Genomic DNA, 19,232 nt, shown 5'->3' with positions numbered 1-19,232 from the left:
ACAAAGATCTAAGGAGCAGGCAGGAGATAGAACAGGGACAGAGAGGATCTGGGAATGCTGCTACGGGGCTGGAATGCTGCTCTTAGCAGTACTCAAGTTTTGGAGGGCAAACTCATTAGTGACAAAGAGCATCAGATAACCTTGGCAGCAGCAGCAGGAGATGCCTTTGGCTCTCTGCTGAACAGCCAACACTCCTCTCCCGTGGGATCATCCCTCCAACACTGCCACCATCACCCCCCTAAAGCTTCTTTCAAGTCCACAGGATCACCCCCCATCCCCAGGACAAATTTAAATGTCCTGAAATCCACAGAGGGGCCCAAGTAAAGAGTGAAGGAGCCCCTATCCCAGAGCCTGCCTTGTGGTTTTTAAATGGAACAGCTGCTGCTCAGAACAAGCTGCTGCTTTCCATGGCCAGGCAGTGACTCCACACGCCCCAGCCCAATCCCTGCTGGCCCTTAGCCCAGTGCTGGTCATCACTAACTGGTCTCCAGAGCAACTGTGATGCAAAAGGCCACGCTGGAGATACAGGAAGGGGCTAAAGAACAGATCATGTCATCCAAACAGGGCAGGGAAAGCAAGGCCGGGGGAGTTTTGATCCTCTGCAGCGCTGCTCCCTCTTCCCAGCTGTTCAATGCCACCTGCAAGGCTGTGAAGCTGAAATGCAGAGCCAAGGCTGCCCTCCTGTACAGCAATCCTGGCCCAAAGGAGGGCCAGAGCAGCTCACCAGGGCCAGATGAGAGCCAGGATCCAGCCCCCGGAACAAAGCTCTGCCTCCACACCAGGAGTGTCTGTCACACCTAGGTGACGTCCTGACACAGCTACTGCCAGCACCAGCATCATCCTCACGCCTCCAGAGGAAGGACATTCAGCTGAAATGGCCCTCAGTGAGCTGCTTGACACCACAGCCATTTATAAGACCAAACAAAGCAGCCAAAAGTCAACTGTAAAACTCTCCTTAAGCAGCCCAGCAGCCAGAAAGTGCCTGGCTAACTTTACAGACAGAACAGGGTGAAATTCAAGCAGGGGCCAGTGATTCAACACTCAGTCCAATGAGGAATATGGTGTGTGGAGAGGACTGTTATTTTGGGGAAGAGGAGAAACTGAAATTCTTATTTAATGAAAATGAAGCAACCTTTAAATCTTTCCACAAACAGAAGCGGAGCTGCTGTTCTGTTTGTGGATTCTGAGTAGGAAACACACACTTCAGTTTTTGAGGTGATGGGATACGAACTCAAATGAGATACAAACCCAAAATGTCACTGTGGCAACCAGGGAGGAAACCCTCTCCTGTGGCCCCTTATATCAACCCAGAAGGAGGGTATCAAATTCAACAAAGATGCTATTTACAGGCATGCCATGGTGTATCAGCAGTGAATCAATGCTGACAATAAAATTAAAGAATAATCACAGCTATCAAATCATTTCCCATGAAAACACCTCCACACCCTCACCCCCAACAAGATGCGTGAGAAACCTCTGGTAGCATAATTGTAGGGGAAGAAGCAGAGGCAGAATGAGATGCCAAGTCGTGAAATGCTGATGTTTGACCTTTTTTAGGATGATGTTTTGAAGCCAAGCAGACGTGCTAAGAACAGCAAGTCTTACACCACGATATTTAGATTTTGCTTCAAGTCCCCTCTTCTGGGTATTTGTGTATTCCAGAGGTCACTGTCCAAAGTTCAGTGAAGGGAACTTGCTGTTTATCAGAAGCTGCAAAATCAAAAACCTGAAGTGCAACTCTGCCACACTGTTTATGTGACGTCCAATTAAAACAGTCAAACAGTTTAAAAATCAGAATTTGAGGTCTTTGCTCCAGCCAATTTACCAACTGCTTCACATTCCACCATGCCTCGCTGGCACAGCTCACTGCAGCTTCAATTTTAAGCCAACTCCCTGAGGACACTTTTTTTTTTAAAGTTCTGGAGGATCTTTAAATAGCTCTTTGCCTAATGAGCAGTTTGGCCAGCACAGCATTGTTCTGGATGCTGAGATCAGAACTGCAGGATGCTCTCTGGACAGATCCAAACGTAACTCGTCAGGAAAACACCTCTGGAATTTGATAATGCAGCTCTTCTCCACTTCTACCCAGGAGTAAATGCCTGGAACTGGCATTCCCATATTAAGCCAAGCAGCAGCACTGAGTGAAACAACTGCCCTGCATTCAGTGCCTTGTAGGAGAGGAGAGATGAGGCTGCTGGTGAAATCTCCACTGCCAGTTTTCTTCCTATTTACTGTAAAAATCACCCAAATATCAGCAGATAGTGAGGACAGGCAGCTCTGTGTCATCCAACAGTTCTCCTTCCCTCACCTGAACAAAGGAAAACCTCTCTAGGTGAGAACAGGATGACTTTGGGATGGAAAAGGGTGGTCAGGCCCTGGCACAGGGTGCTCAGAGAAGCTGCCCCATCCCTGGAAGTGTCCAATGCCAGGTTCGACAGGGCTTGGAGCAGCCTGGAAGGACACTTCCAAAAGACATCCTTTGCTAATAATGAAATAGATCTTTTTGCCTTACATGTTGCCAAAAACAACATTCACGACCATGGAAATGTTGGCTCACATCATAATCCGAGCCAGAGAAAGACTGTTGACCATGACAGGTCAAGACTTTGCAATAATTTATATGCCTTCAAAAAGAGAGTATTTTCAAAGGTGTCACTGCTCATGGCAGGGGGTGGAAAGGGATGAGGTTCAAGGTTCTTTCCAACCCAAACCATTCTGGATTCTCTGCACATTTGATCTCATCATTACTGAGCAGTTTACTGCAGTTTTCCTGCTCACCACGTCAGCTTTACTTCCAAGCTTCTGACATGCTGCAATAGAGCCCATCCTGCCTAGATAGAGCCTGGCACTTCTGCAATAGGTAAATTTTCCTTCTTTTTGTGCCTAGCTATTAAAACAAGTTGTCAGAGCACTGGACTCACAGCCACCTCACACTCCGTGCTTTACCTCCACCACATCACAATGCCCTGAGGCCGAAACTCAATTCCTCTGGACAAGAAAGGCTCAGGAGAGAAATGAAAGGCAGGCAGAGGAAGGGAGAAGGAGGGGTTTAGGGTAACTCACCGATGTGATAAACCTGTACAAAGGCTGTCTCCTCTCTGTGTATTTCACTGTGATGGGGCTCAGGTCATACCGGAACCAGATCGCCGGGATGATGCGGCCGGTGTGGCTGTAGGCTACGTATTCCTGGGAAAGAAAGGGAGAAAATGGCACAAAGTGTGAGCAGTCTCATTCCAGAGAGTGTCTGCCATCAAATTGCCTCTGTGGGTTTGGCCCTCACCCCATTGTTTTGGACCAGGGACCAGATGGAAAGAAGCAAACAGTGATTCCTGCATGACTGCCCACCTCCAACCCTTATCAACCAGGAAAACAGGCTCTTTACAGCCTGATGATGAAAGAGCTGGGACAGAGAGTGATGCTGATTACTCTCACCTTCTTTCAGAGTTACAGGACTAAACAGAAAAGCTGTCATTGATTCTCTGTCATAGATCTGCTCTATTTAAATACAAACAGCCTGGCTGCAGGTGAAGTTTTGGTACTGTAAATCACATGCATGTCTATATTTTGTATATAAACCATTCACCAAACAAATGGAATTTAGTTCGTAAGAGCCTGGAAACTCCTCCTTGTCCTTGCATTCTGCTGTCAGGCTCCCTTCCCACCGGGACCAGCAATGGGAATGTTTTGCCCTTTCAGTATGAATCATCTGCAACCACGTTCAAACCACGTTAAAAACTCCTGCTGAAAGCCAGGATGAAACTGTATACAGAAAAATATTGGCAAAGGCTCAAAAATTATCCCAGGCTGGTTTGGGAGAGACATCTTTCAGACTGCCAGTGACAATCTCCCTTAATCCATTTGTTTCCTAACAGGTCCAGTGCCATCCATGGCCACAGGACAGCACCAAGCAGGACACGCTGCCCAGCACCAATACCAACACCAACTCAGTAACTAAAGTCACATCTTCTTGAAATAATATTTTGTCTGTGCTGTCAGAGGAGATAGATATCAGTTTTCAAGGATCAGGACATCCACAGGCTGAAGAAAAATCCCAGGAAAGCAGGCTGGGGACCCAGCAGTGCAACGAGAGCCATTGGCACTAGAGTGGCACAGGCTGCCTCTCCACCCAGCTGCTCTTCCCTTCCCCAGCCCTGTGACAAGCTGCCAGCTCAGATCTCCTCTCCTGGTTCAATTTTCCTTCACAGAGAGGCAAAGACAGCCTCAAATACTTCAGAAAGATGAAAAAAGAACAAGCAACAGGACACTCATGAGCAAGTTTAATTTTGCTCTCTGTGAGCAAGTGAAACAGCATTTATCCTCAATAATCTTATATAAATCCCAAGTTTTCTTATTTTTAGGGGTTTTATCCCATGATGACAAGAGGAGAAGTCCCTAGTCATGTCATTTTCAGGGCTTTTACTGGAGTTCTGCAGCACATGTGGGGACAGTGGTTAGGTGGGAAGTGAGGAAGCAGAGGAGCTAAGAGAGGAGACAGAGTCCACACTTCAGACTCTCCTCATCTCCTCACACCAGCCACTCTGTGCCAGACTATGCCCATGGCTTCCCATTTCTCTTTCCCACTGCTCAGTGTGGGAGTAAAGGTCTGGAGCACCACGAGAAGAAAGTGCAGAGGCAGCAGCACTTCTCAGCACCTCAGTTTTGACAGAACTGACCTCATTTTTTCCTTCCTCTCCCCTTCTCCCCACCAGCAATCCTGCCCTAATGAGTCAGACTTGGCTGAACGCCCCAATTTGCAGCCAAGCTCACAGAAGTGTCAAAAGCTCCTGCTGCCTATTTTCCAAATTACTTTCAGAACTCCTATCACTGGAGTCTTATCAGAACAGCAGATGTGACATTAAGCAGAACAAATACATTGCCATCTGAGCAGAGGGAGATGTCCAAATCCCTGGGACACACCACACAAACCAGCCCAAAAGCCACTAGGCAGGAACATTAACCTGAGAACTAGTCTGGGAGAGCGTGTGCTTGATTATCAGTTAGGGCAAACTAGCAGGAATTAGATATTACAGATTCTGGGCTTTTGTTAAGCACTTGAATGGCAAATCATTTTCAACTGAAAAATGCTTTCTACTTTAAAAAGTGAACAGGGTCTCTTTTTTTCCTTAAAAAACAGTTCAATACATTGAATTATTAAAATGCTGAATGTGGCACTCAGCGCTCTGGGCTGGGTGACAAGGTGGGGATTGGCCACTGGCAGGACTTGGTGATCTTGGAGGTCTTTTCCAAACTAATGGATGCTGTGGTAATTCACCATCATAAAGCAGGGACTGTGAAATATTTGCTGCTACAGTTCAGTGGCCTAATGTCTGAAATCAACATTTGTACAGAGCTAAAAACTCTGCTGATTTATTTGTCTGATACATCCATCACAGCTGAGACTGTTCTACTGCTAAAACCAGGTCTAAGTGATGTTTTGTGTGCTCAGCTGGATTACAGTTTCCATTCAGGTGCATCTTGACTGGCACAAGAGGAGTTCCTGCAGCCTGTAAATACCTCCCACACAAGTTACAGAAATCCACATCAGCTGAACCGACAGACAAGAACGCCAGGAGGAAGAAAACCTTTATCAGGAATGAAAGCAACACCACCACCTGCTTTGGCAAGCCCTCACAATCCCAACCCCGGCAAATGCCAGCACCAGGAAAAGCCCCACTCTGAAGAGCTTCAGTTCCTCCTTCTCCCAGCAGAGGCTACTGCTCACCTACAAACTCATGTACAGGGCACTGAGCAGAGCAAGAGGGGAAGGAATGGTGGCTGAACATCCTCCATGCATCCCCTGGGATGCGGTGAGGAGCTTGCTGGAGAGCCTCCTGCTCCTTTACCTTATTTGCCACCGTGTACTGGTAGGAGTATCGCTGCTTGCCGCTCATGTCCTCGTACACCGTGGGGACAATCTTCAGGATGTAGTCGTGAGAGGCAAGGGCTGTGCTCCGGGAAGGAAAGGGAAGGACACATTAGCATTGAAAGAAAGGAGTCTGCCTACAGAACAATTCAAAGTGGAGCAAGTCACAAAAAAGGGTGTCTCCCTCCTCCTTATCTCAGTGACAAAGCCACAGCTTCAAACCCCACATCTCTGCCCTTTGCTCAGAACTCTGTCAGGTACCTGGGTGACACCAGAAGCCGCCCACCACTTCTGTAGGACCACAACTCAACCAGGGTTTGGGTTACTTGAAGCTTCCTAACTGCTTGCAACTATAAATGGTAACACTTTTATCACCACCACAAACAGCGTGGTTAAATCAGGAACTGGCTGAGGTTGGGACTGCAGCCCACTGAGATCATTTTGACAAAAAAACCTGAGGTATCACAGCCTGGGTACTTCCATTTCTTTCTTGCTTTCTTATCTTCCTTCTCCAAAAGCTGCTTAACTCTTTCTTTTTTCATTATTTAAAGAGCTCATTCCATTTTTTGTGTCTGCTAAAATGCTTCTAAAACAGAACTCTAAATGACATCTCTGCAGGGTCCTCTAGCCAAGCGTAACACAATGACATTTGGCTCCTGGAGGTAAAAAAAACCAACCCAAACAACAACTGTATAGCTTCAGGAACAGCCATAGAAATTTTGTTTCAAGAAATGGAAACAGGACTCATGTCCTGCAGGAGCCTGAACTCTTGAGAGAAAAACTCTCTACACTGAATTGTAGCATGCATTGCCAATTTCCTTTTTGTGCTGGGCATAAAGAAGGGCCACGAAAATGTCCCTCTCGCCATCCACAGAGTAGAAATTTAGAGGTAATTTGCAACACAAGGACAGGGAAAAGTTCTGGTGGAAGTAACAGCAGCAAAGGGACACTACAGGAACAGGATAAAAAACTCCGTAAGGACTGCAAAGGACCTTTTGGGCCAAGCCTTTTCTGCAGCACTGGAGGAAATGGAAATGTCAGCCAGCAATGTCTGGATCATTTGAGCTCAAGAGGCAAATTAAAGACTTCTGGATACACCAGTGTTGCATGAATGGCCCTGCTTTCCCTCCTGCAGAGGGTGGCTGAGAGCTGCAATCCCCAGGAATACCCACGGTTTGAGCTGAGCTTGTCTGCTCCCTCCAAGGCATTGAATGCTCCGTGAACGTTGTGGACCTGGAAAGCAAAAAGGAGCATGAAGAAACTGTGCTCTGACTTGATACTCTTGACCTTTGCTTCCCTACCTTGTGACCAGGGGATCAGCCTGATTCAACCTTTCCAGAAAACAAAGCCTCAACCCAGTAAAAGATGACCCCAAATATCTTTCAGTGACCATCATCACAGTGGTTTGTTCCAAGTGAAAAAGCTGATTTCACAACGTCTTACAAGATGAAACTCCAAAACCACTCCAAAGCTAGAGGAATTGCAGTTGGAAGAGGCCAGTTGTGAAATTTTCACCATGAGCTATTTCCTAAGAGCTTTGCAGAGTTAACTGTGAAATTAATTTATCAGGCTGAAAGGGAAATAACTGGGAGTCACACTGGGGCTAAAACTCTGGAGTTCTCCTCTAAAGGTGGCTCGTGTCAGAGCAGCTGGGCTTGTTACAACTCATCAGTCTTGGAGATGGGAAGGACACATCCCAACACTGCCATCCCTTCAGCTTTTCCTGCAGCTGATCCCAGGCCTGAGAGTATCTGTTTGCCCAGAGTAACAGGATTTCCATCCCTTGCAAATGCTGTGACCTGGAGTCTGATCTCCACCAACAGAATAATCCATGTGTGAGCTCTCCAGACAGGGAAGACTTTCCAGACAGGGAAAAGCCCATAGCAGGAGCTGTAGGTCAGAGGTTGTGCTGCTCACAAGGTACAAAGAAAGGACAAAGAACTCCACAGCCTAGAAATTCCTGACCTTAAGTCAGACAAGCCTAGAAATTCCTGACCTTAAGTCAGACAACAGGGAAGAGCAGTTTGGAAGGAGGATTTAGTCATGGGTGTGACAGTTTCAGCTCACCAACAGGGCAATGCCATCTCCTTCCCAGACCCTCTCAACAACTGGCAGCACGTGGATGCATCTGTCTCATCCTAATGGACATTTCCCTATTCCCAGCACTACAGAGTGGATGATGGAGGAAGCACAGTGAACCCGTTTCAGCTCAGCAGAATGGGAATTCTGGGGAGACAAAACATCAGCAAGAAGCTTCAGCTTCAGCTGGAAGGTGCTGGGAACAGGAGCAGAGCAAAAGCAACAGCTGATCCTGCTGCAGGGCCTTTTGCTCTGCTGGGATTTCACACAACCATGACCATTCCCAAACTACATCTGCAGGCTGTGCTTATCCTTTACTCACTGGAAAAGGCACAAGAAGAAAAAGAAGCCCCTGGAGGGGGCTACAGAGTTATGTTCCATTCTTGATAGAGCTATGAAGTAAGTTTCTTATAGAATATCTGGGCCAGAGACTCTAAGGTGCACTTCAAAATTTTGGTAGATTTTTCCCTCGTGTAGATGAGACTAAAATTCAAACTAATGAGTTCCTGCATGTCAGGTAATGCAGTAAAGAGAGAGATGTAGAAGGCAGAAGATGATGCATTTTCACTGGCAGGGGCAGACAACTCTCCTGACAAGGTTAAAACCAGGATTATTCAACACCATAATCTAGCACTCAGTAGAAATTATGATTAAAAATGCATCATCTCCTACTTCCACATCTCTCTCTTAACTGCGTTATCTGACATGCAGGAACTCACTGGTTTCAATTATGATCTCATCTAAATGAGGAAAAAAGCTACAAAAAGTCTGCCACTATTGTGCACAAAGTACTGATGAAAACTCAAAGCTCATTCAGAGCCAGATGACATTTAAACCTCTGTTTCAAATAGACTGGTTTTTCTGGAGAATGCAGCCTGTCCCTTAGTGGATCATTGTGGCAGAGTCAGTAACAACCTACAAAGAACAAACTCCCAGCACATGACACAAGTGAATGAGGAGCTCCTCACACTTTTTAAGGAATATAAGCATTTATTACATCAAAGCAGGTGGAAACAGCCTGAAGTATTCAAAGGTGCTTCTAGACAGATTTAAAGCTCTCCACACTTACTGCTTGCTGAGTAGCAGTGGTGGTAGCACCTGTTTGGTGAACACATCCTTCTTTAATTTGTGCTGCTGAACTGCTGTTTGCCTGCAGGACCAGCAGCACCTACGTGCTCCCTCCTTGTGCACGCAGACGATGAGTAGTTACTCTGAACTCTGAAAATACCCATCTGAACTTGCCCGAATCAGGAGCCAACTCCACGTTTGCTAGACAGGTTTCTCACCACCAGCACAGAAGACACTTGCTGCTTGTCTGTCCAGGCTCCTCCTTCATGCTGATTCACACTGCAGCTGCCTTACTCCAGGACTCCGTGATAAAACAATGGGAATGCTCCCTCAGAGCGCCGATTTCCCACGCAGGCTGCACAACTCCCTATTAGCACTTACCTAATATTTTTCATAATCTCAGTGTGCTTTACAGACATTAAGCCAAGCTTATTTATATGCTAATATTTCCCCGTTCCCACACAAGATATTTCCTAAAAGAAGCCGGGAGCAGAATCAGAAGACTACAAAGCAACGCTTAGACTTGTTAGCATGAAAAAGGGTTTTGGAAGTGGGTGTACAAGGAGCAGACTAATGAGATGTCTGTGCTGAGGAAAGAAGATTACAGAGAGACTATGGGTAAGCAATGTTTAGGGTGAGTCTCAAGCTGGGTGTGCACATGTGGAACTCCCACCTGCGAGGCCAGCTCCTTGGAAGTAGGCTGGAGAAGTGCTGTAATCTGTCCTTATTGAGAAATCAGGTAATATTACATAACTTGCAACACCTGGTGAAACTCTATCCACTGGGCAAGTGCATACATTCAGCTTCTTCCCAGCAGGGAATTGGCAGTGCTAAGTCTGACTTGTGTTTCACAGAACAAATTTGACTAATAGGTGTCTGCTATACAAGTACAGTGAAGTGAATTAAAAAGAGCTTGACTGGTGCTGTGGTAAACACAGTAGCGAGCACACATCTTCCCTGAGCACACATCTTCCCTGAGTGCATCACTGCTCCTCCACAAAGGCAGAAAGGATTGTTTGCTGTGTTCATACTAAAACCAGATTTTGCTGAGCCACAAATCCTCATTTCTACTCCCTGCAGGAAGACAGACACGGAGTTTTCCAAAAGCCCTTTGAGCTTCAGAAGAAAACAGCACAGCTCCTCTGTGACTGGACACTGCTCCTCCCTGAAGTGGTGGCAGCTGTGAACTCTTCCAGACCGAGCTTACGTTGCAGGGACACACAGCCCTGCCATAAAACCAAAATGCCTAATATTAAACCACTCTCACTGCATTCCCCTACAGCCAGGGAATTTTCAGGACTCACCTGTAACTTGTCCCCAAATGAGAGCTTGTGGATGACGTGAGTCATGTCGGGGTTCTGGGGCTGCGCCGTCGCGCTGTGCGTCGACACGTGGAAGTTGCCAGGGACCTAAAATTAGCCAAGACAGGGAAGACAGGATTTCACATTTTATCCCTCAAGGCACTGCTAGGCTCTGTGATGTGACATGGGAACACCTGGGTCCATCCAGCCAAAGGAAGGCTCTGGGATACCCTCCCACACCTGACCAACACCACAGCACTCAGGTCCTGCAGCTCCGGAGTCCGGCACCCCCACACTGCTGATGTCCCTGACCAGGAGTTGATGAGTGGATCACTCCCGACTCCAGGGATTCCCAGCACTTAAGGCTATGTCTTTCATCCCTACTAAAATAAAATTCCCATCTCTTGCTCAATGTCTCACTCCCACATCTCGCATTTGCAAACGGGCCCACTGCTGCAGAGCAGCCCAGGAAGATGTGGATATATTCTTCTTCTTGTAGTACCAAACTTCACCTTTGAGATCCTGTGCAAGGATGAGTTTTGTATAAAGAGAAAAACCACCACCAAACCCAAGTGAGCATCCCATAAAAACCAACCTAGATCTTCCCCTTCTCCATGTGGCAGGAGGCAGCAGGAGCCTTTCCTTTTAATTTTTTTAATGGAGGGAAATACAAAGTTCTGAAAAACGCAAGTTTCACCTAAGGACTCAGTTCCAAGACAGAAAATGAGCCCTGGTGTCACTCTGATGACACCACTCTGTAAGCACACACTTTTCAGGTCACTAGCCCTGACATCTTTCAGCAGATACAGCTCAATCACTGTCATGGAGGGTGCAAGAATATTTTCCTGTTGAGAAAAGGTTGTGAAATGAAGCAACACTGAGGAGCAATCTGGCACGGCCCAAGGCAGGAGTGGGAGGGTGGTTATACAACTGGTGCTCTCTGCAGAGACACCTCACCAGCAGGGCCACGGGAGGCCACATGCCCGTTCCATGTGCTTTGAGGAAAGCTGATTTAATGACTTGAGGAACAGCAGTGCACTCCTGGGAACACTTTCAGGTGTGGACACAAGCTGTGTCATAAACAAGCTCGGCAAACAGGGCGTCAGGCCCTGCAGCAAGCGGGACACACGATCATCTCACTGTCACCTTGTCCTCCCTCAGCAGATGTGACAGCAACACCCAAGTGCAAGCCTTGGTCAAGTTTCCAAGCCTGGCCAGGTCTCACTCCAGCTCCCATCTCAGACAGATGCCTGTCCAATTCCTGCCAAGGGACTGCAGACTTCCAGGTCACACGCAAGAGGTTCAGGTTTCCAGAGCCAGAAGTCCTGGGTCAGCTCCTCTCCCTGTGACAGCTGTCCCAGCCACTAAACGAGACACAAATCAGCAGTGGAGGAAGCTCCTCACTGCCACGTTCTGCACCCCCTTTTGGAGCTGGTTTGGCAAGCAGGACACACCACATCTCGCAGACAAACCCCCAGGTACCTCAGCTCTGTGCTCTGGAAATCGTCTGAACAAGAACTACCTTTCCAGAAGCCCTTTCCCCGTTTTGTGGACTACCAGCTGCCAGAGATCTTGGTGGCTTGGACATGAGGAAAAAGTCCTCTGTTTAAATCCCTAATCCTTTCCATGCCACAGAATCAGGACAAGGTTCTGTCTGTTATTTTCAGATGTGCTTTGACATGACCTGGGAGGAAAAGAAGGAAGTAGGATTTTGTAGCCTGTGGTACATGAAGAGGAGTGAATAAAGGGTGTGCCCTTCTTAGGACATCAGTGGGTCCCACCAGTGCCTCCCCCACCCCAGCAAGTCATCTCCAGCATTACATAGCAAGATTATTCAATCTTGAACACACCCATCCCAAAGAAGAGCCTCCTCCAGGCCTGGATTTTCATTCCTGGAGCCAGAAGTGGAGCATCCCCACGAAGCATGCGCAGAGTGCTGTATTCCAAACATCCCAGCACAGAGCTGCTGGCACCCTCCAGTAGGGAACATTCCTGTCATTCTGCAGCTCTCAGAACAAAGGAGAGCTGGGATGCAGCCATTGCCAAAGACCTCTCCACAGTGACTCACATTTTGGAGGTGCAGAAGTCGGGAGGAGTAAACACAGAAGCCGTTTGGCATCTGTAGGGTTTTCACACATCCCCTGAGCATCGGGCTGCTGTGCTGAAAGGCAGCACGGGCCACTGCACAGAGCTGCTCTCTCTGTTCAGCAGTTCTGTCTCCATTACCTGCTTTGGAGAGTGAAGAAAACTCCTGATCTAACACATTCCCTCCTCTCTCCACACTGACTTAACTTTCTGTCTGATCAGGGACATGAACACACACACTGCAGGACAGACACTGAGATTTTCGAATTTTCCTTTTTCCAAATGGATCCTGCCAGCATTTCCCCAGCCAGCACAGCCTCACCCACTGCCACTGCCACTCACCTTGTTGATGCTGAAATGGCCCTCGAACCTGCAGCCATCCCCGTTATTGAGAGGGATCTTCATGGAATTGTCAATGTGACCCACTTCGTGCCTTCCCATTTCATCCTGGATGTCCAGTCCAACCACTGCAGGGGTGAGAGGGAGAAGACAAAAAAAAAAGTCAAAACAAGGTAAGTAACAGGAAGGTTGCATAGGAAAAGCATGCATTGCTTTTACCTGGAAAAAAATCCAAATCCAATCTTTTTTCCTGACGTTTGACTAAACTGTCCTTCATCAAATATTGTTGTATCAGAAAAAAACTTTAAACTTTTCATTATGTCTATTTGACACAAATATACATCCCATGTCCTGCCAGCTGACTGCAATCCCAATCACACAAACAGAAAACCTTCAGGCACACAAGGCAGGTGACTTGGGAAGAGCCAACAACCAGCTGGTACATTCAGAGTTCCGAATGGAACTTGGGAGGCTTCTTGCTCCCAGACACAAAAAGGTTGCTATAAAATAAAAAAAAAAACAGGAAATGAGATTTATAAAGAAGCCAGTGAGGGAGATCAGCCACTAACACATGGTCCAAGAAAACAGGTGCCTGGCCTGGAACAGAAAGCAATGGGATATTGGCAGAGGCTGCAGCTACTTGATTTCCATCCTGTTACAGAAGAAGGGCCACTGTACCAGTCTGGGCCCATTTCAAGTATTACTTAGAACACAGAGAAATGCTGCTAAGTGAAAGGGATACTCACATTCACAGTGCAGGTTTGGCAAACTGATGTTCAGGTTCACTTCTATTTTACCTCCGCTGTCTTTGTCTGGGTCATCCACATAGAGCTCATTAACTCTGCAGGGCAGAAAACACAGGTGGGTTCAGGCACAGGGCTGCTTTCCACAGGGAAAACCCAACAACTTGCATGGGGAAGAGGAAAAGGAGACTGGAAAGAGGGGGTTTGATTGTGTGATGGCTACAAGAGAGTTACAGAGAGCAGGGAAATATCTCCAGGATGGAATGGGGGCAAATCACGGCTTAATTTGACTTCTTGCTTGGCAAGTGCAGGAGACTTTAAACAAGTTGCACCAGCAGAAGACAAAACTTCTGCTCTGTGCTTCCTGCACCCTTCTCTACCCTGAGTTTTCAGAGGTGCTACAAAACAAGACCCTAATGCTGAAGAGGTGGCAGGTTTTTGAGTTAACCCTCCCCTCCCCTGGGCTGCTACTCCTTTTAGGAAGGAGGGAAGCGTGTGCTTTTCCATTTGTTCCATAAATAGTTCTAGAGAAAGACTGCTCTCCACTACCCCCCAGGAAAGCTTATTTGTGTCACTAATTGCCTTTTGTTATTGCCACCCAGCTGACAGAGCAGCAGCAAGAGAAACAAGGCAGCACAGCATATTTGTATCCTTCTCCTTAATATCACACTTCAATCTATGAATGGTAACCAAAAGCAGTGACTAAAATTGAGGAGAAGAGGATTTGAGCCAGGAACAGATGGGAAGAAACATCCTGGACAGCAGGATCTCACACACTCTGCACCAGTCTCCCAAAGAGTAATGTTGTCTCATAGCACCCACAGCGCTGGCACGCATTTCACAGGAGACAAAACACAGATAGAGAGGCAGAGGAACACAAGAGGATAAATATTTATTGTTGGCACATACAATCCGTCCGACACGGAAAAAAATAAACCAAAAAAACCCCAGTGCTGAATTTACTGAATGGTCCTGGAGAACCCACCCTGGGGAAACTGACCCCATTGAACTGGGACAATGCTGAGGTTACCCAGCAACTCTTTACCCTGTTCAACAAGTAAGGAGATTTGACAATTTATCTTCCACTTGGACAGACTGTAAAGCTATGGAAACTTAGATTCGGACAAATTATATAAAATAAAACTAGTAAGTGCTCTGCAGCATTTTTGTTTTACACTCAAAGAGCACAAAACTCTTTGACAAGCCCCACTGGAAAGTCCACATGCTAACAGTCAAACCAGACTAAGGCAGCTACAAGACAGATTTCAAAGTGATTTTGCTCTGGTGATGCCTCTCTGGGCCACAATGAACTGTTTGCCCAGTGGATTCAGAAGAAACAAACCTTCACACTGAGAAAGACACATGCTGTCAGTTTTTTTGGAGGCAATTACTCACAGGTCAGTGGGGTTTACAGACACTCACTTAAAACCAGCACAGCATTTGTCTTCGGCTTCACAGCCCTACCTTTCTCTGTTTTTAATCGGCTTGACAAGTTGCTTGCAATCATTACTCAACCTATTTTTCAAGTGATTAATAAAAATGACACAGAGGGAGGGGAAAGATTGCTCATCAGTGACCTAGTTAGCAGCTTTTTGGCTGAGCCCTCTCCTCCCGGGTGGAATGCATCCTCTCCTCTACTCGTTCATTACTGACAGATTGGGCAGTGATTGGATGAAGTCATATGTCCAAATAGGGCCGGGAGGAGCAGCTCCAGCCAGGACAGGCATTAATCCCCCAGAGCAACGCACCTCTCAGTGCTCCCCCATCCTCCCATCCATTTTCCAGTTGCCAGCCAGCCCATTTCATAACCCCTGGCTCCTTCCCAGCGCTGTGCTGCCCGAGATGTGGGCCATGCCCAGCCGGTGCTGCGGGCACCTCGGCGCTCCCGGCAAAAGGAGTGTTAGCAGCAGGGCTGGCAGAGCAGAGTCAGGTCCAGCAGCTCAGCTGAACATCCCAGCTCTCTGGAGAAAAGCCCTAGCAAGGTCAGTGCTTGGATTTGCTGATTTCTAACCCTGAACCTGTCAGAAATCGTGCGGCAGGAGCCTTTCAGTGATGAGCGAGTGAGAGGTGGTTGCTGGCAGAAATCAGAGGATGAACTGTGCACAGGGAGCCTGTGGAAGCTCTGACATAGGAAGGCAAGTGTTGAGGTCACCTGGTTGCTCACTGGATCACTGAGGCACAGAGAAGTAGGGCAGCTTGTCCAGGTCACACAGCCCATTAGCTGCAGATAAAGGAAACTGGTTTCCTGTCCCGCAGTCCGGTCACTGGACCAATGGTCCCCAACCTGTCCCTTGGGCAAGGCCCACAGCCACTTCCTCCTCCTCCTCTTTACCTAGTAGCCCCCTGCCCCTCTCCTACTCAAGTTCCAAATTTCATAACCCAATCACTCCACAGACATCTGGCAGCTCGTGACAGTTGATCCTTCCTTCCCTTCATTTCAACCCGCAGCGTCGCCTTCCATGGAGCACCCATCCTGCTGGATCCTGCTTCTCCCTCCCAGCTCCAGCCACTGCCTCCTCACGGCAGCATCAGCTCTTGCTGAGGGCCCAAACGGACAAACCCAGCTCAAAGTGCATCCTTTGTGTGTCACTGATGTTCCCTCTCACTGTGGGCAACCAAGGGCACGGCAACAACACACCACAGGCTGCACTTGTTGGGGCAAACCTCACAAGAAATGTTGTTTCCAACAAACTGGGCATTTCTCTCCTCAAATATCTGGAGTATTGGAATTCTGGGAACCTCACAGGTAATGCAAACTGCCAGGGTCAAGGCTACTCCTTCCAGTGAACCAGTGGCACCCAGGCGTGGATGGCAGAGGGCTGGCACTCATGTGTCCCTTGCTATCCTCCTCCCCAGGGCCACGAAGCCAAATTGCACACAGCTTTCCTACCATTTAATCAGACAATCCTGGGATGTCAGGAAAAGTACTATCTACCCCCTCTAGCCACTCTCCCTGGAGGAGTAATGTCTCTGGTGGAAGAAAAGAAGTTGGCTCTAATTTATAGCTGTGCCTCCTGAAAAATAAAGTGTCCCAGGAGTAACAGTGCTTTAACAGTAAATCTGGGATGGTCACAAGGGAAATAAAACCTGAGGCCAGGCAGAGAGAGGCAGTGATATTGGTCACATTGTGACTCCAAAGCTGGGGTGTACCCCCTCCAAACACCCCAGACATTTTGGAGTTGGTGTTTTCCTGGCTGTTGCTAAGGACTATCTGAATAAAAGCAGCACAATAAAGCAGGGTGAGGGTGCAGAGCTCTGGAAGTACAATGAAGGCAACATAACAGGTGAGAGCTGGACCTCTTGCCCCCACAGAGCTCCCACCACTGACCCAAGGAACAAGAGGGCAGTTTCTCCATGATCCACACATCAGGAATCTGCTTCACTTCTAGAAAGAGGCACTTGGAAATACTTCACATTCCTGAGCGATGCTGCTGGGCTGCTTCTCCCGTTTGCTTACAAACTTCCAGCGTTCCACGCAAAAAGCTGGAGGGACCCTTTGGCCAGATCATGCCAATGGCACGTGAGAGCGAGGGAAAGGGGGCCACAGCAGCCAGAGGGCACGGCACAGCTTCAGGATTTTATCCAAACAAAGTCAGACCTGTTCCCTGTGCTTTAGGTCTCAGATTTATGACACAACAGCTTTCTTTCCCCAGAAACAAAATTTCCCCAGTAACTTATGTCCACCCAGCAGCCCTGGCCACTACAGCACTTCAACAGCTGAAGAGCCTGCAGCCCTTTGGATCCAAGGGTGGGCACTGCATCCACCTTCCAGAGCTTCACACACTGTGTGGGTGCTTTCTAAAGACACCTGCCTTGTCTTCTGTCCTCCTTGTCCTAAGTCCCCACTCCAAGTTTTAGCCTTTTTTCTCCCCTTTCACAGCAAACAGCCAGGCAGCCTCCTCCCCAGTCATCAGCCATAGGGAACATACAGCCACTTACTGCAGAAAGCTGCACTCTACCTTGTCCTCCAACTCCCAGGAGGCACCCTCTGATCTCCAGGACCCCATGGCTAAGATGGAAGATAGTTATTCTTTCTTGAGGAAGCCCAAAGCTTCTCAGAAGACTTTCTCAGGTGAGCTCTCTTGGCTCCACTTGCCCTTCCAGCTCTCATCAACCACCTTCCAGAAACACAACCCTCCCAAGCCGAGATTCCTGCACTACCACATTTTCAGTGGTGCCAGACCAGAGAAGCCCCAACATTAGACACATCTTCTTTTCAATTTGTGTGAAGAAACAACAAGCAGGTCAGCAAACTCTCTCTACTGTGTCATAAGCTGTGCATGTGTCTGCTGCTCTGATATTTGTCATCTTCTGCATCTCAATCGGTTCTTCCCTGTGAAGGTCCTTGTCCCAGATCAGCTGTGAAGCACAGCAAACACGCTGCCCTACAAAGGAAGGAATTGCAGCTCTCCAGGAGACAGGAAGACGAGAAGGGTTCAAAAGACGTCAATGTAGACTTGAGTCAGGAATTGCAAATGACATCATGACACGACCTCCTGCTTCCTGCAAGCCCACACAGGGCACAGCAACCCTGCACAAACGTCTAACACCTCGCATTAGGTAATCTCCACGCTGCTACGCAAACATTAATTAAGCTTCTTACCTGCCTACCTCTCTCAGGGCTGCTAAGGATTACATCCTTCTGCAGAAAAGTGTCTGTCTCAAGGTCAGTCCGTGGTAGGAGCAGGGTTACAGCTCCCATTCCTGTTTGCCTATGAGGCTGTGCTGCCCGTGCTGGGCTGGTTTGCTCCAGCATTTCATCTGCCTCAACTGGATGAGCCAGTAGGGTTGGAGGTGCATCTCCAGCTTAGTGTCAGGACACAGGAATTGTGGCATCTGCTGGCTTGTGCTCCCGGATTATGGTTTGCAGCAGAAGAAACCCCTGTTGCAGCAGCAGCATCCCACTCTGCTGGTTGGTACCATTTTCACGGGCTGAGAGCCACAACACACATCCCACACACTCTGGAAAGCTATGGGATAAAAAGCCTCTGAAGACTGGTTTGGTGACAATTCTGCTGCTCTGCAGGATCATTCTTGGGCATGCAAATGAATCCAGTGTGGACAAGGAACACTGGTCCCTGAAACTCCTGGAGTTTTGCTTCCTCCCACACTCCTGACCACCCTCTTGGGCCTGTCCTGTTTCAGGCCAGGAATTGGGCTTTGATCATCCTAGTGGGTCCCTTCCAGCTCAGGATATTCTATGATTCATGATTTATGCTTTCAGGCAAAGGCAGTCATTTTATTGCAGATATTCTGCTTAAGTAATTAATTGCCTTGCAGGGGGGCACAGCTTCCCAATTAGCAAACTTGTCACTTCAGATAGGTTTTTTTCTGTTATTACACTAAAAAAAAAAAAAAGAAAGAAAAAGAAAAAGAAAAAGGAATCACTGCCAAGAACAGTCTGCTGCTTCCTACAGTGTGCTGTGGCAGATGAATTAGTGTTGAGCAGCAACATTCATACCACAAACACCACATTCATACCCTCCTACCCCTTACCCTGGCTGCCAATGCAAGGCAGACTAGATTAGTTAATTACATCTTTAATCCTTAATGATGGAATACTTGGAAAACTATTATTGATCTCACAGAACATAATTCATGACCTAATTACAGTGATAAAACTGCGAGATTATCATCTTGCCAGCTATTAACGTCTAGCGCTGATCTGAGTTAATTAGAAAAGAGACGGGTGATTTCTATGCTTCTGGTTTGCAACACAGCAGCAGAGGAATGAGGAGGCTGCTACAGGCTGGA

General features: G+C 47.7%; 1 protein-coding gene across 1 annotated transcript in view; it reads right to left on the bottom strand.

Annotated features, from left to right (window-relative positions):
• The window catches only part of ERGIC1 (endoplasmic reticulum-golgi intermediate compartment 1), a 57,429-nt gene that overhangs the window by 6,174 nt on the left and 32,023 nt on the right, over window positions 1-19,232 (bottom strand). Inside the window, exons 4-9 of the mRNA XM_069029382.1 lie at window positions 13,482-13,576; window positions 12,739-12,863; window positions 10,315-10,419; window positions 7,036-7,096; window positions 5,844-5,944; window positions 3,064-3,186 (exon numbers count right to left, since the gene is read on the bottom strand). Coding sequence (XP_068885483.1) covers window positions 3,064-3,186; window positions 5,844-5,944; window positions 7,036-7,096; window positions 10,315-10,419; window positions 12,739-12,863; window positions 13,482-13,576 — 610 coding nt within the window. The remainder of the gene's footprint in view (window positions 1-3,063; window positions 3,187-5,843; window positions 5,945-7,035; window positions 7,097-10,314; window positions 10,420-12,738; window positions 12,864-13,481; window positions 13,577-19,232) is intronic.

This window comes from Aphelocoma coerulescens, chromosome 13, assembly GCF_041296385.1.
Source record: "Aphelocoma coerulescens isolate FSJ_1873_10779 chromosome 13, UR_Acoe_1.0, whole genome shotgun sequence".
Classification (NCBI taxonomy): Eukaryota; Metazoa; Chordata; class Aves; order Passeriformes; family Corvidae; genus Aphelocoma; species Aphelocoma coerulescens.
Note: the sequence above shows the minus strand (reverse complement) of the source record. Positions and strands in the feature narration are given on the sequence as shown.